The sequence below is a fragment of the Lissotriton helveticus genome, chromosome 1_1, assembly GCF_964261635.1.
Source record: "Lissotriton helveticus chromosome 1_1, aLisHel1.1, whole genome shotgun sequence".
Classification (NCBI taxonomy): Eukaryota; Metazoa; Chordata; class Amphibia; order Caudata; family Salamandridae; genus Lissotriton; species Lissotriton helveticus.
Window position 1 is genome coordinate 139,823,786 of NC_136057.1, and position 17,301 is coordinate 139,841,086.

At 45.5% G+C, this 17,301-nt stretch overlaps 1 protein-coding gene across 2 annotated transcripts in view; it reads left to right on the top strand.

Annotated features, from left to right (window-relative positions):
* Nucleotides 1-17,301, top strand: part of KDM2A (lysine demethylase 2A) — a 789,087-nt gene that overhangs the window by 319,765 nt on the left and 452,021 nt on the right. For both annotated transcript variants that reach the window (XM_078657462.1, XM_078657547.1), the window contains one exon: nucleotides 7,661-7,767. In XM_078657462.1, coding sequence (XP_078513588.1) covers nucleotides 7,661-7,767 — 107 coding nt within the window. The remainder of the gene's footprint in view (nucleotides 1-7,660; nucleotides 7,768-17,301) is intronic.

The window sequence follows — 17,301 nt, forward strand, 5'->3', positions numbered from 1 at the left end:
TACTTGAGAGGGTGAATGAATACAGATACCTAGGAATCTGGTGTACGAGTAACCTGAAATGGTATACCCATCTGGAAGCTTTAAAAATGAGGGCATCTGCCTCTGTGAAAGGTCTAAAAAGATTTGATAGTGTTTATGGAGAAAACTCGGATAGGCCAGTCATAACGGCATATCTAGCAATGGTCCCTCCCCAATTCCTGTACGGGGCAGAAGTGCTTTACTTAAGCGGGAAAAAGGATTGGGATAAAGAGGAGGGAAATATCCTAAAATGCTTGTTCTCACTGCCAAAATCCTTTATGGTACAAGCTGCAAGACTTGAGCTGGGAATTAGCTCTTGGGCGGTAATGGCCTGCATGGCTATAATACGCTTCTGGCAGCGTCTAGGGACTGGAGAGCGCCTAAAAATTTCCCAGTGGTGTAAAAGCGAAATTGCCTCTAGTGAATTATCCTGGGCTAAAGAAACAAGAGCCTCATTAAGTGAAGCATATGGAGTGTTGGGTTTAAAATTATGCCCGCAACTGGGACATCCCAGTATAGATAAGAAAGAATAAGGACACTGGGAGCTGAGACTTCCCGCACATATGATAGAGAGTATCTCTCACGGAAAATCTCGGTGTCCCATATGACCTTGGCTGGGGAAACCGACCAACAGTATCCCTATCTAGATAGGCGGCCGAGCCACCACTTAAGACGTGAGGTACTAAAAGTGCGAATGGGGATAAACCCTTGCTACGTGAATAATGAGGTCCAAAATTTTATGTTGAATTATATATATTTTATTAGATTGTATGAAGATTTTAGATTTACGTAAAGAGTTTTTATGCCCGATATTTAAAAAATACAGGATTAGGAATAGGAGGCAAGCTGCTAACCTTTTAGTGGAAATGACGAACCTAGATATAGCTTGTGCTATGGGGAAATTTATGAGTAAAGTTAAGGTGTTCCTCAAGTGTACAGAGTAAATATCGTATGCTGTTCACTTATGGTAGCCCAGATCTTTTGACTGGGGGAGTGTGTGACATTGATCCATATTCAGTCCATCACTTGTTGTTTTTGCAATTGCCGCCCTAAGTGCGCTGGGGATGCCCAGACGTGGGTCCCAGGCACTCCACACCACTTGGAGTCAAGCTAGCCGGGCTGAAGAGAGGTGTTACCTCGAAACCGGTCCGGTCCTCGGATGCTTGATTCCGTTCTGGGAAGGACATGGCTTTTGTAGTTCGGACTGGACTGTTCCCATGGGGCAACAGGGTCAGAGCTGATTTGCATATCGCCATTGTCTAACCCAGGGTGGTGTGGAGTGCAAAAAAACGATGGATTTGGGCCCAGATCTTTTGACTGGGGGAGTGTGTGACATTGATCCACATTCAGTCCATCACTTGTTGTTTTTGCAATTGCCGCCCTAAGTGCGCTGGGGATGCCCAGACGTGGGTCCCAGGCACTCCACACCACTTGGAGTCAAGCTAGCCGGGCTGAAGAGAGGTGTTACCTCGAAACCGGTCCGGTCCTCGGATGCTTGATTCCGTTCTGGGAAGGACATGGCTTTTGTAGTTCGGACTGGACTGTTCCCATGGGGCAACAGGGTCAGAGCTGATTTGCATATCGCCATTGTCTAACCCAGGGTGGTGTGGAGTGCAAAAAAACGATGGATTTGGGCCCAGATCTTTTGACTGGGGGAGTGTGTGACATTGATCCACATTCAGTCCATCACTTGTTGTTTTTGCAATTGCCGCCCTAAGTGCGCTGGGGATGCCCAGACGTGGGTCCCAGGCACTCCACACCACTTGGAGTCAAGCTAGCCGGGCTGAAGAGAGGTGTTACCTCGAAACCGGTCCGGTCCTCGGATGCTTGATTCCGTTCTGGGAAGGACATGGATTTTGTAGTTCGGACTGGACTGTTCCCATGGGGCAACAGGGTCAGAGCTGATTTGCATATCGCCATTGTCTAACCCAGGGTGGTGTGGAGTGCAAAAAAACGATGGATTTGGGCCCAGATCTTTTGACTGGGGGAGTGTGTGACATTGATCCACATTCAGTCCATCACTTGTTGTTTTTGCAATTGCCGCCCTAAGTGCGCTGGGGATGCCCAGACGTGGGTCCCAGGCACTCCACACCACTTGGAGTCAAGCTAGCCGGGCTGAAGAGAGGTGTTACCTCGAAACCGGTCCGGTCCTCGGATGCATGATTCCGTTCTGGGAAGGACATGGCTTTTGTAGTTCGGACTGGACTGTTCCCATGGGGCAACAGGGTCAGAGCTGATTTGCATATCGCCATTGTCTAACCCAGGGTGGTGTGGAGTGCAAAAAAACGATGGATTTGGGCCCAGATCTTTTGACTGGGGGAGTGTGTGACATTGATCCACATTCAGTCCATCACTTGTTGTTTTTGCAATTGCCGCCCTAAGTGCGCTGGGGATGCCCAGACGTGGGTCCCAGGCACTCCACACCACTTGGAGTCAAGCTAGCCGGGCTGAAGAGAGGTGTTACCTCAAAACCGGTCCGGTCCTCGGATGCTTGATTCCGTTCTGGGAAGGACATGGCTTTTGTAGTTCGGACTGGACTGTTCCCATGGGGCAACAGGGTCAGAGCTGATTTGCATATCGCCATTGTCTAACCCAGGGTGGTGTGGAGTGCAAAAAAACGATGGATTTGGGCCCAGATCTTATGACTGGGGGAGTGTGTGACATTGATCCACATTCAGTCCATCACTTGTTGTTTTTGCAATTGCCGCCCTAAGTGCGCTGGGGATGCCCAGACGTGGGTCCCAGGCACTCCACACCACTTGGAGTCAAGCTAGCCGGGCTGAAGAGAGGTGTTACCTCGAAACCGGTCCGGTCCTCGGATGCTTGATTCCGTTCTGGGAAGGACATGGCTTTTGTAGTTCGGACTGGACTGTTCCCATGGGGCAACAGGGTCAGAGCTGATTTGCATATCGCCATTGTCTAACCCAGGGTGGTGTGGAGTGCAAAAAAACGATGGATTTGGGCCCAGATCTTTTGACTGGGGGAGTGTGTGACATTGATCCACATTCAGTCCATCACTTGTTGTTTTTGCAATTGCCGCCCTAAGTGCGCTGGGGATGCCCAGACGTGGGTCCCAGGCACTCCACACCACTTGGAGTCAAGCTAGCCGGGCTGAAGAGAGGTGTTACCTCGAAACCGGTCCGGTCCTCGGATGCTTGATTCCGTTCTGGGAAGGACATGGCTTTTGTAGTTCGGACTGGACTGTTCCCATGGGGCAACAGGGTCAGAGCTGATTTGCATATCGCCATTGTCTAACCCAGGGTGGTGTGGAGTGCAAAAAAACGATGGATTTGGGCCCAGATCTTTTGACTGGGGGAGTGTGTGACATTGATCCACATTCAGTCCATCACTTGTTGTTTTTGCAATTGCCGCCCTAAGTGCGCTGGGGATGCCCAGACGTGGGTCCCAGGCACTCCACACCACTTGGAGTCAAGCTAGCCGGGCTGAAGAGAGGTGTTACCTCGAAACCGGTCCGGTCCTCGGATGCTTGATTCCGTTCTGGGAAGGACATGGCTTTTGTAGTTCGGACTGGACTGTTCCCATGGGGCAACAGGGTCAGAGCTGATTTGCATATCGCCATTGTCTAACCCAGGGTGGTGTGGAGTGCAAAAAAACGATGGATTTGGGCCCAGATCTTTTGACTGGGGGAGTGTGTGACATTGATCCACATTCAGTCCATCACTTGTTGTTTTTGCAATTGCCGCCCTAAGTGCGCTGGGGATGCCCAGACGTGGGTCCCAGGCACTCCACACCACTTGGAGTCAAGCTAGCCGGGCTGAAGAGAGGTGTTACCTCGAAACCGGTCCGGTCCTCGGATGCTTGATTCCGTTCTGGGAAGGACGTGGCTTTTGTAGTTCGGACTGGACTGTTCCCATGGGGCAACAGGGTCAGAGCTGATTTGCATATCGCCATTGTCTAACCCAGGGTGGTGTGGAGTGCAAAAAAACGATGGATTTGGGCCCAGATCTTTTGACTGGGGGAGTGTGTGACATTGATCCACATTCAGTCCATCACTTGTTGTTTTTGCAATTGCCGCCCTAAGTGCGCTGGGGATGCCCAGACGTGGGTCCCAGGCACTCCACACCACTTGGAGTCAAGCTAGCCGGGCTGAAGAGAGGTGTTACCTCGAAACCGGTCCGGTCCTCGGATGCTTGATTCCGTTCTGGGAAGGACATGGCTTTTGTAGTTCGGACTGGACTGTTCCCATGGGGCAACAGGGTCAGAGCTGATTTGCATATCGCCATTGTCTAACCCAGGGTGGTGTGGAGTGCAAAAAAACGATGGATTTGGGCCCAGATCTTTTGACTGGGGGAGTGTGTGACATTGATCCACATTCAGTCCATCACTTGTTGTTTTTGCAATTGCCGCCCTAAGTGCGCTGGGGATGCCCAGACGTGGGTCCCAGGCACTCCACACCACTTGGAGTCAAGCTAGCCGGGCTGAAGAGAGGTGTTACCTCGAAACCGGTCCGGTCCTCGGATGCTTGATTCCGTTCTGGGAAGGACATGGCTTTTGTAGTTCGGACTGGACTGTTCCCATGGGGCAACAGGGTCAGAGCTGATTTGCATATCGCCATTGTCTAACCCAGGGTGGTGTGGAGTGCAAAAAAACGATGGATTTGGGCCCAGATCTTTTGACTGGGGGAGTGTGTGACATTGATCCACATTCAGTCCATCACTTGTTGTTTTTGCAATTGCCGCCCTAAGTGCGCTGGGGATGCCCAGACGTGGGTCCCAGGCACTCCACACCACTTGGAGTCAAGCTAGCCGGGCTGAAGAGAGGTGTTACCTCGAAACCGGTCCGGTCCTCGGATGCTTGATTCCGTTCTGGGAAGGACATGGCTTTTGTAGTTCGGACTGGACTGTTCCCATGGGGCAACAGGGTCAGAGCTGATTTGCATATCGCCATTGTCTAACCCAGGGTGGTGTGGAGTGCAAAAAAACGATGGATTTGGGCCCAGATCTTTTGACTGGGGGAGTGTGTGACATTGATCCACATTCAGTCCATCACTTGTTGTTTTTGCGTTCACTTATGGTAGGACGTGATTGTGCCTGTAAAGGTTAATGGTACTGTATGGAATCTCTTGGAAGGATTTGATACCTATGAATGAATTACCGACCTAATCAATTGTAGGTGGACATTTGCATCTTTTATAAAGGAAATGTGTTATTTTATGTGTAATGTACATATGCTACATTTTTAAGATGATCTTGCCTGTTTTTATTTAGCAACTTTATGCACAGGGTATACTTTTGAGGTTGTAATTAACCAAATAAAGTTTTCTTACTGACTGACACTATGTATTTAAAGATATGCGTTTGGGTTTTCTGGGTATGAGCGCAATCAGTTTCTGGCACTGGCTACTGGACTGCAGTGATTTATCTTGGAGCGGAAGATCTCCATTGGGCAGATCACAAGGCCACTTGTCTACAGCCAGTTGTACATTGGTAGGTGTGGAAAAAGTTGTGAATCGGAGAGATTTTCTCCCCAGAGAGCAGTTTCTGCAGTAAACACGAGCTTGAAATGCAGTTTGTTTTAACCCTGCGGTTTTCCACTCCGTACCACTCTAGATAATACCTTTCCATCCATGTAGTCTTCATTCAGTTTCCACTATTGAGTGGCCCAGAGTTGTGTAGAACATGAGATCCGATTGTGTGCTTTGAGGATCCAAGTTATTGCTCATAGCACAGGACGTGATGGGTTCACGTGTTTTGTGGATCCCTTACTGTTTAGCGTATTAAGTTAGTGGGCATGGATCAAACCTCCAAACCCTTTGCTTTCAGGAATGGGGAGTTGCTTTGTGCAAGTCTGCATTCAGTAGATAATGTGATGAAGTTGTAATTGGCTTCTGGAGGACCGCCCACAAAGGCAGCATACCTTTTCACTCTAACACATTTTCAGATTGGTGTACTAAGCAGAATGTGTCATCCTTATCTTGTTGAATTAAAAAAACAAAACTCAGTACGTTTCTATTTTACTTTGTGTATGACCACCTTGTTGATTTAACTGGAGGTCATGACTTTGGCATTTGCTTGTTCAACCGGTTTTTTATTTTTATTTTATTTCTTTACTTTTGATCAGTTTGATTTTGATATTATTGAAAGGGTTGCTAAACTAGTTTCTTTGCAAATACTTTATTAATTTTCAGTGGAATATTATTATGAATATTAATTGGCTAACCCTTTTTAGTCTTTACATTCATGTCATTTGAAACTTCTGAACATTGTCTGTACTTTGGTGGCCTTTAGCTTGACAAAGAGGATTAGAGAACGAAGGGCTTGCCTTTCCTTTTATTCCTATTTCAACCTTTCATTCCTTCTAGACAAAAAAGATATGTAGAGTGATGCAGACATTTTTGCTGCAGATAATCTCAGTTCAGTCTTTTTCCACTCTCTTACACTCTAAAAGCAGAACTGCATTAGTACTACTTGTTCCACAAGAGCAAGTCTTGAGGACATGGAAGTTTCACTTGCAGAGAAAGTTTGTTTACCAGAAAGGATAATGCATTGACAACATAAACTTTAAACTTGTGATACCAATTAGCTAAGGAGAAGCCCCTTGAAGGAGAGAAAAGCAGTTGTTTCCATGCTTTATCTAGGTAAGTTGACAGTTGTATTAAAACGGGGTGTCAACTCTCGTAAGGCACTGTTGGCTGGAGTGAAATATTTTGATAAAGCTTGAATTTAGCTTAGCTGCGCTTTCCTACACTATACCCTGCAAATTCTCAGAATCGTCAGGAAGAACTAGCCATTTGAAGAAAGTTTCCTTGGAATATATTTGTTCTGATGATACTCTGACTTCCTTTCCGTCTTCTGAGCTGGAATATGCAGGATTTGTTAAGTTGATATACATTTTTTTTCTTACTACTAATAAATTCAAGCCTCTGTTTTGTATAGGATTAAAGTGTAGCAAATATAACTTGCTGCACCTTTGTTGAATCACACATTCACCTCAGGAGGTTCATCTGTGGCTCTGCCCCAAAGTCGGCCCCCATGGCACACACATTTTGACCAATTTTCAAGATATGTTGTGATGCCTTGGGAGGTAAGTGCATATCAGTAATCTGTATAGACTCATTATGCCAGAAAAACTGAACCTTTACCAAAGATAATTAACTTTGTACCTGCAGCACCAGTTACGCAACATAATGTTGGTCATATTTATTTACTTAAAGTCTTGTGTGCCACCGACCCCTCACCACCTCCCAAGAGACAATTCTAGCTTGAAAACTTTTTATAGCTTTCACTAAACAAAACGATTCCAAGGGAGCTTTTGTTCCACCATTCTAGACTGCTGTGGGTTTTTTTCGGCCACTAAAAAGAAAAACCTTACTGAGCCAATTAATGAGCAAACTGCACATGAAGAACCCAAGGAAGAAAATTAGTATCACAGGGAAATCATTGTTAGTAAATGAAGATATAGAGACCTTCGACTGATACACTGGTGCAGGGCAATGTTTAGAGTATGAGCTAATGGGAGGCCTTAGCTGATGTTTACAACTGTTTGAACCCTAAGTTATTTGCTGTGTCCTTCTTCCTCCGTTTGTCCTCGTAACTCGTCTTTGCTGTTTTCACAAAAAGACATAATACCTGACTACTAATACACACTGTTCTAATCATTTGTCATCTCTTTCTTGGGACAGGTAGACCTTATTGATTGGGTGGACAACATGTGGCCTCGACACCTAAAAGAGAGGCAAACTGAGGCGACAAACGCGATCCATGGTATGCAATACCCAAAGGTTCAGAAGTAAGTGTCAGCTCTCTTCCCATAATTAAGTACTATTGGGAGACTCGCCTGTGAGTGTAGCTGGCATTTGATTTGAGCTGGTGCATGACTATTAGAAACAATTGGTTTGTGGCATGTGTAGCTGTAGATACACATGCTTTGCATATTTTCACCATCTAATGTTGTAATCGGATATGTACAACTGGTTTTTCTTCTAAAGGAGTCTTTTCAGGTAATGGGATCTAGTGATTCCATCAATCAGTGGTATTGCGCATGGACATCGACTCCATTGTTATATTGCTTTTCTCTGCTGTTCGGTGCAGGCGTGTCATTTGCAGCTCCAGTTCGACCCCTTTTGGTTTTCTCGCAGGGCCCTCGGATCCCTCCCCTCGTCGGTAACTTTGAACAATCCTGCATTCTCATCGGTTTCCACCGTCCCGTACCTTTGACTCTGTGTTGATCTAACACCCTCGACCCCACATGTGACAATGAACTCTGTGCCTCATAAGAGGAAGCTGACTTGCGAGGAGGCCATCAACCCACCTGAAATTCCAGCCCTCAAAAAGCAAAAGCGACGTGATAGGGAATTCTCTCCCCTGCCTCCTGCTCGCACTCCTTCCCTGCCTCCGCCACCACCACCTGTGTCTCTTGTCTTGCCACTGGGGTCACCATAGCATTCAGGGGACAGTCCTAAGCTACATTTTGACCCATATGACCACCCTAATGACCCACAAGATCCGGACCCATTGGGTGACTACGATGCTGAACCCCCTGTGGACACAGACCCAGATCAGTACCCTAGGAAGCCATTACCTCCTGACGATGTCACTTCGTACCATGAGGTGTTACACAGGGCTGCCACTTTCCACCATGTAGAACACCATGTGCAGCAAGAGGAGGGTGGTTTTCTTGTGGAAACCCTCTCCTCTTCCCAACGCTCCCTTCAGTACCTCCCGTTGCTGCCGGGCAAAAATCACCTCAGTCCTTTGGATTCTAGATATAATACAGGAGAAGTATTGTATAGAACTTGCACAAAGACCACCAAACATCCCCCCTCGTCAATATAGATTGTCCAAAGAACATTTGTGCCTTCTTCATGAGCCCGTTCCGCCACAACACCATTTAAAGTGCGTATACTTCCTCTACTTTATTATCACAAATAAGGATGGCTCCCTTAGGCCCATCCTTGATCTCAGGCCTCTAAACAAATACATTCTGTTGGAGCACTTCCATATGGTGACTCTACAGCAGAGGTCTTCAAACTTTTTTGCTCCAAGCCCCCCTTAAGCAAAATGTTTTGAGGTTGGGCCCCCCTACAAAACTTTAAGGCAATGATTGGTGGAACGGGAGGGGGATGGCTGTGTGCAAGCGACGGGCTTATGAGATGATTTCAGGAATACTTTTTCTATAGCTCATAAACCACACTAATTATGATACTTATAAAACAGTAAATGCATCAAACAAAAAACATGTGTGGTCCCAAAAATACTACTCCCCATTATTGGGGTGTTGTAGCCCCTCACACTCTTGGAGCCAAATGCAAATACACCTGCTGTATTATTGATAACAGCAGTCCTTAGTAGCAGGCTATCTCCTCTACATCTTTCACCTCTTCCCCACCATGCCTGCCCATCACTCCGATTTTGAATAAGGTTCTCTGTCTCTTTCAGAAAAACCAAAGCTCCCACACTATGTCTCCTTTTTTTCTGCAAAGGTGCCCTCGGTCCTAATGCTAAAAGGGAAAATAAGCTCCCATGCCTCTTGTTTAAAGGTAGACAATGATAACTGTGGTGCAGTGGGCCCCTCAAACCCATGGGCCCCAGTTCTTCTGCATCTGCATAGTTATTGATAATCAGCAGTGGCGACTTACACACCTGGCAGCAGTACCTGCTTCACTAATGAATGGCCTTTTTTAAAGAAAAAAAAGGCCACTTATATTACCGCATTTGCTACGTAATCCATCATCTGCATAGTACTGCATATCCAATTCTTCAGTGCTGTAAACTAGTACTTACAAACATTCTATTCTGGAGGACAGATTTATGTCTTTTCGATAGTTCTGCTTTATTGTGCAGTACAGGAAGACAAATACATTCTTGTTGCACACTTGTGTTTTTAAGTGAACCTAGTTCTATGTTTGTTGCGGTTTATTTTGCTGCACAATTCACTTCTTTTGTGGTCTTCTGCCATGTTTTTTAAATATGTTGAGCATGGATTCAGCAGCCATTTAATCTCTTTGGCATTGGATCACCACGGACACCTTGTTGCTGTTGTCATAAGGCCGTTTGAGCTCAGGTACAAAAAAACCAAACATCTGCTTATTGCCGCTCAGATTAATATGTCCTCACAGCACTCAAACAAACATTAACTATTCCCTTGGCCGCTAAACAATTCCCACCCCCTTTAACAATTTCAGTGCTGTAAAGCAATTACCACTCCCAAATCTCCCGGGGTGAAGAGGGCTGTACCTACCAATCCACCCAGTGCCCTGCAAGTCCCTTCCTGTGTGGTGTGCATTTAAACCTCATAGGAAATAACAATTGAATTTACAACACTGTTCTGTAATTACCACATTTCTTATAATCATGATTCAAGCAGAAAAAAAATGCTACCACAAGATTCTGGACTAAGGAAATTTCTGTAATAAAGGCCTCCGGGCCGGCCTTAGTCCTGGTGGCACCCTGTGCGACAATGTTTGGTGACGCCCCCCTCCCCCCAATGACCACCTCGCCACGGATTCCCTCACTACCACCATTTGACAATGCCCCCCAAGTCTCCATTACCACTGTCTTTTAGATTAATTTAGTTTTATAGCGCCACTCATATCAGTTTAAGGTGTCAGAACACATTACATCACACATACGTTGCACGGAGACAATCATACAAGTGTTAATCGGTGTATGGGAAATGTTACATAAGACAGCGGCCTACAAGTTGTAGGAGTCACATGTCATGCATACTGGTAGGCAGTATAGTTCAAGAGTCCTTGGTCTGGAAAAGCACACATTCAGAATTTAAAATGTAACACCATTGTGAGTGGTTTTCTTTAATAAGAAGACTTGATTTCTACCCAAATGAACCCTTTTTGCAATACAAGGATAAAGAAAAACTGGACAAAAAAATATGTAGCTGTAATATATTCCTTGCAGTTTGCAGGCAGCTCTTTGACAGTTAATAGCACTCAGCTATATATTAGTATTTTAACTTTTAAACTGCAAGTAACAAAAAGATCTCTCTGAGAAAAACCATAGCCCATTGACCTATTTATAGTGTATGTACTTTGTGATCTGAATCAGACATGTTCTGTGCAGCAGGCATATTAACCTCCTGTGCTATGATGAGTCAAAAGAAACTTCCACTTCCAGACAAAGCTCCGGTCTCTCTCCAGAAAGAACATTAATCACTGGAGTTATCCTGGCATCTTTATTGATACTTTGAAAATTGCTGGGGCAAGGAACGTGGCATCAGGTGCTTTGAACATTATTGATGTTTATGCATCATATTAAATACAGTCAGTTGTTAACTCACTGATATTTAATGGGTTTTGAAGCACTTATTTTGGTACTCTTGCTGTTAGCAGGATGTTGGTTAAATACATTCTTGAGCAATCCTCACATAGGTCAGGAATTGAAATGGGGCAAAAATAAAAATACATAAATGTCTTTTGTTTTTAGCAACCTTTTTGACCCTGCCAGCACACTTCCTGACCTCCGCCCCCATGGCATGCTGATGTTCTCACAATGGCTCGAAGTAAATGAAGACAGCCTGGAAATGCAGCAAATAAACATCGCTGCACTTCCAGACCATCTTCATTTACATGCAATTGCAGAGGCATTTGCGCCCCCCTGGGAATCCGTCCACGTCCCCCAGCGGGGCGCGCCCCACAGTTTGAAGACCTCTGCTCTATAGGATGTTATACTACTCTTGCAAAAAAGGCGACTTCATGACTGCCCTGTATATGCAGGACAACTACTTGCACATACTTATCCATCCAACACATTAGAGATATCCGAGGGTTGGGTTAAGTGGACACCATTGTCAATTCAAAGTGCTCCCCGTTGGTTTACTACTTCACTAAAAATCTTCATCAGATGTCTGGCCATGCTGGCACCTCATCTCAGGAGGAGCGGCATCCACGTGTTCCCTTACTTATGCGACCGGATGATCAAGAGAACCACAGTAACTCGTTCTAAAGCGCACCCAGACTACAGTTCACACCCTGCACAGTCTGGGGTTCACCATCAATCTAACGAAATCCTGCCTTCAACCCTTTTAGGTACAGCCATTCCTTGGCGCCGTCCTGGATGCGCGGGTTGGAAAATATTACCTGAGCCCAGCCAGAGTAAAAGCCTTCCAAAAGTTGCGCCTTTTTTTATTGCCAGATTGTCACGTAACAGAACTGTGATACGCCTACTAGGCATGATGGCATTTTCCATAGCTATATTCCCTCATGCCAGACTCCACAGGCCCCCGTTGCAGGAGTGCTTAGCAGCACAGTGGTCTCAAGTGGAGGGTCGCCTAGTAGATCTCGTGTTGTTTTGGGGACACACATTGCTCTCTGCGGGGGTGAAACACAGACCGTTTGTTAAAGGAATGGCCCTTCCTCAACCCAGTTCTATGAGAGACGGTCACAACGGACGTCTCACTCACAGGTCGGGGAGCTCATCTCAAACATCTTACTGTTCAGGGTCAGTGGTTCCCTACCCAGCAATTTCTTCCCATCAGTCACCTGCAGTGGCTGGTGATTCAGCTTGCTCTCCGCGCATTTCACTCTATCATTCACAACAAGACAGTATGGATATGCACAGACAACACAGCACCAGTACAGGGTATTGTTTCGTTCCTTCTGGAATTGCAGAAATCAGGCTTGTCTATACCTCAATCCAATTACAGTTGGCTGCCGTAGCTGCCTACCTACAGAACAGACTACAGGTTTTCTTATTCAGAATACTTGTTGTCGAAGCATTCGTGAAAGGCCTTAAAAGAGTTTTTCCACCCAGGACGCCCCTGCTCCAGTTTGGAATTTAAACATTGTACTCACTAGGCTCATGGGTCCTCCCTTTGAAACCCTTTCACTTTTGCCTGCTGCAGTTCCTGTTTTGGAAGGTGGCCTTCCTTGTTATCATCAATTCTTTAAGACGGGTCAGTGACATACCGCTCTTACCATTTTTGCGTGTGCATCAAGATAGTGGTGATTAGAACCAATCAAACATTCCTTCCTAAGGTGGTCTCCAGTATCCACCGTAGTCAGATAATTGAGCTGCCAGTCTTTTTTTCCCGCAACCAGAATCTGTAGCAGAACGCGCTCTGCGTACTCTGGATGTCAAAAGAGCACTCGTGCATTATATTGAAAGAGCAAAGCCATTTTGTATGACCCAACAACTGTTTGTATCATACTCCAAGCCTCATAAGAGACATGCTCTTACCAAAGCAGGCACAGCACGTTGGTTAGTCAAAAGTATACAAACTTGCTATATTATAGCTTAGAGAACCCTTTCCGCCCTTCTTAGACCACTTTCCGCTTGCAAGAAAGGGACTTCATTGCCTTCTTGGGTAACATACCATTAGCAGACATCTGCAAAGCACCTACCTGGTGTACCTCACATACCTTCACTAAACATTACTGTGTGGATGTTCTGACCAGACTGCAAGCTAGAGTTGGCCAACCTCTCCTACGTACACTTTCCAGTCTTCTGCAGCATCCTCTAGCTGAGCCACCGCTTTTAGGAGGTCTGCTTCACAGTTGATGCACAGCATGTGCATCTAGAACTTCACATGCCACGAACGAAAGATACTTACCCTGTAAGCATCTGTTTGTGGGATGTAGTGCTGCAGATTCACATGCGCCCACCCTGCTCCCTGATTGCCTGTGATTATTGCAGGTTCTGTTCTTTTCCTATCATTTCTATCTTCATTCCTTTGCATGGTCATCTTTAATGAATTTTCTATGCTACATCTTCAGTCTTGCCCTTTGTGTGGAAAAAAATAATCTAACCATGGAGTCGATGCCCATAAGCAAAACCACTAACCAGTGGAGTCACTAGACCCTGTGAACTGAAAACATTTCCTCAAAGTAAAAAGTTGCATGTGCCCGAGCCTAACACTAGATGGCGAAAGTATGCACTGCATGTGCATTTACAGCAGTACATGCCGCAAGCAGATGCTTCCAGGTTAAGTAACGTTTTCTTTTTTTGGGACTCTTTTAAAATCAGTTATTGCAAGGGCAGCTATGAGTTCATGGGCTACCTTCTTAAACCAAGATTATAAAAGTGTTTAGCCTCTGTTTGCTTTCTCTGCTATAAAGTTCTTGGTTAGTTCCATTAGGATATGGAGTTGTTACATGGACCTACAAATATAAAAAGTTTAAAGTGACGTTATAGTTGGGTGACAATGCCAGTCATAACATCCCGTTTTGAACCAGAAAAAAACACTGAAATTGCCAGTTAAAGTTCAGCAAGCAAAATATAATTGCACCCCCTCCATGCACTTGTGACCTCACATGTTGCATCTCTAATGAAGTGTTCAATGAAATCCTTGTTGACACCTCAAATGACGATATTGATGACACCGCTAAAATGATGTCACCTGACTGTAACGTCACTTAAACGTATGTTTTCTTCAGTAAATTCATAATTAAAAAAAAACTTAAAGTAAAACCTAATTTTCAAAATTAAATATAATGTACATTTTGATGTTGTAAATTTTCAATAGTATGCATTGTTATAAAATGTGTTATGAATTATAGTATTTGTGTTTTTTTTTCTTCAATGGATGGTTACAACCCACTCCACGTCAACCCCGCCAATGGAGTACTGCGAGACTCCCAAAAATGTAATTTAAAAAAAAGATTGTGTTTAATATGAAAGAATGATTTTCATTTACCTTTGAGACCAGAGGTTTTCTAATTGGGTCAATTAATTAAGATCTTTGAGGGTTTTTTGATAGAAATTACACTGTTTTTGGGTGTTGCTCTCCCGCAGAGGGTACTGCAGGATCAATAACACACACATAAGACATCTGATTAGTTGAAATCACGGTCTTCTACATTTACAGGAATTTACCACCCTTTCAACATCATGTAGGAATAGCATTGTGCTATAATTACATCTTCAGTTTGGCCCTGGATTTTTTGTGTGTATTTTTCCTAATTTTTGTGTGGATCCAACCATGGCTTTGAATAGTGAGAGAGGAAGACTTAGAAGAGCCAATCAATCAGGATTTGTAAAGTGCGGCTGCTTCACCTGTGAGGTTTTTGAGGCGCTGTGGAATCATCCAGATGGATCGCGCTGCCCATTGCTGTTGGTTGAACAACCAGGTCTTGTGGTTCTACCTGAACTGCTGGAGCCAAGGTGAGGCTCTGAGGTCCAGGGGGAGGGTGTTCCAGGTCTTGGCCGCTGTTTGCACGGCGGATATGGTTGGTGGAAATGGTGGAAATGCACTAGTTTGTTGAGGTAGGCAGTCCTTCGTTGTGTAGTGCCTTGTAAGCGGGATGAACAACTTAAACTGGCATCTCTTCACAGCTGGTAGCCAGTGGAATTTCCTGAGGTGGGGGGTGATGTGTGTCTGTCTGGGGAGGTTGAGGATGATTCTGGCTGCTGTGTTCTGGATGGTCTGGAGTTTCCTCATGAGTTGGACAGTGATTCCTACAGAGTGAGTTGCTGTAGTCGCGTCTGCTGGTGATGAGAGCTTGTGTGATGGTACTCCTGGTGTTGGATGGGAGCCATCTGAAGACCTTCCTGAGCATATAGAGGGTGAGGAAACAAGCAGAGGAGACAGCGTTGTCCTGCTTCTTCATGGAAAGCTGGGTGTAAAGGATGAAGGCAAGATTACGGGCGTGTTTGGTGGGTGGGGGATTGGCTCAGTTCAGGTGACCACCATTTATTGTTCCACTGGGTGTCCTTTTCTTTTCCCAAGATAAGAACTTCTGTCTTGTCTGTGTTGCATTTGAGACAGGTGTTGGTCATCCAGACAGCCGCATCTTTCATGCATCTTTGGAACTGGTCTTTGATGGTCGTTGGGCCGTTAGTCAGGGAGAGGATGAATTGGGTGTCGTTGGCGTAGGAGATGATGTGGAGTCTGTGGCTCCCGATGATGCTGACCTGGGGTGTACATGTTGAAGAGGGTGGAGCTGAGGGATGAGCCTTGAAGTACCCTGCAGGTGAAGTTCTTAAGGTGCAAGGAGTAGGGATGGAGAATGATTATTCTGTGTTCTTCCAGTGAGGTTGGAAACAATCCACTTGAGGGCAGCTCCTTGGATTCTGATTTGGAGGCGTCTGTTGATCAGTGTGTGACGGGATATGGTGTCTAAGGTTGCTGAGTAGTAGAGGAGGATGAGGGCGGCAGTTTCTCCATGGTCTAGTAGTGTGCTGATGTTGTTCGTGGTTGCAGCTAGAGTTCTCTCTGTGCTGTGGTTTGCTCTGAAGCCGGATTGGGAGGGGTGCAGAAGGTTGTGGTTCTCCAGATGTCTAGTGAGCTGGATGTGAATAGCTTTCTCGATGACCTTGGCTGGAAGGGAAGCAGGAAGATGGGTCGGAAGTTCTTGTGTTCTCCTGGGTCAGTGGATGGTTTATTCTGCAGTGGCTTCATGTCAGCATGTTTCCATTTCTGGGGGATGTGGACTGTGATGTTCGAGGAGTTGAGGACTTTTGTGAGTAATTTGCTTATGGGATGGAAGTGTGGTGGGGGCAGGGGTCTGCTGGGGCTCCGGACTGGATGGATCTCATGATAGATGCGGTTTCCTTTTCTGTGAGGGCGTTATTCATGGTGAGCTGGCTGTGGTAGGCGCCGGTTGGCGTGAAGGGATTGATGTTGTCCATGGCGAGGGTTTGGGTTTTGAAGTCTTTGTGGATTCAATTGATTTTGTTGTTAGCTCACTATAACGTCACTTTACATTTTTTCTTTTTCAGTACATTTCTGGGGTGTTTTAAACGTAAAGTAAAACCTAATGTTCGAAATTAGCCATAATGTAAATTTTGCCTTTAGATTTTGTAGTGAATTTTCAATAGTATGTGTTAATGTTATAATTTGTGTTGATTTGCAGGTTTTTTGGGGTGTTTGTTTTTGCACTTTCCACTGTCCTGCTGTACTGCTGCAGGACTTGGTCAACTAATGCATGAAACCCCCCGCCCTGCTCCCTTTTGGTAACCTCATAGGTCTTAGTTGTTTGGACGGCGTAAAGAGCTGTGCACAGAACAAAGGCTGAGAGTAGGCAAGGCTTCAGCACATAATGGGGCTAGAGGCTGTGCACAGGGTGAAGGCTATGCATAGTCCGGGCTTGGCCATATAACAGGACTTGGGTGTATGCTTGTAGCATGTGTGGCTCTATATACACATGCTCTGCATACTCCTGCAATCTAGTGCTGGGCTTGGAAGTATGCCCACTGTTTTAATTTGACAAAGTTTGAGTCACAAGACCTGTTGTGACTCCTCCCTTGTTCCAGAAAGCCGCAGCACATTACTCAATTTCAGATTGTTTTCTACCACAATCGGGCTCAGACGTTTAGGACGCTGCTCCAAAGTCGTAAATAACACTGTGGTACCTCAGTGCAGTTTTGT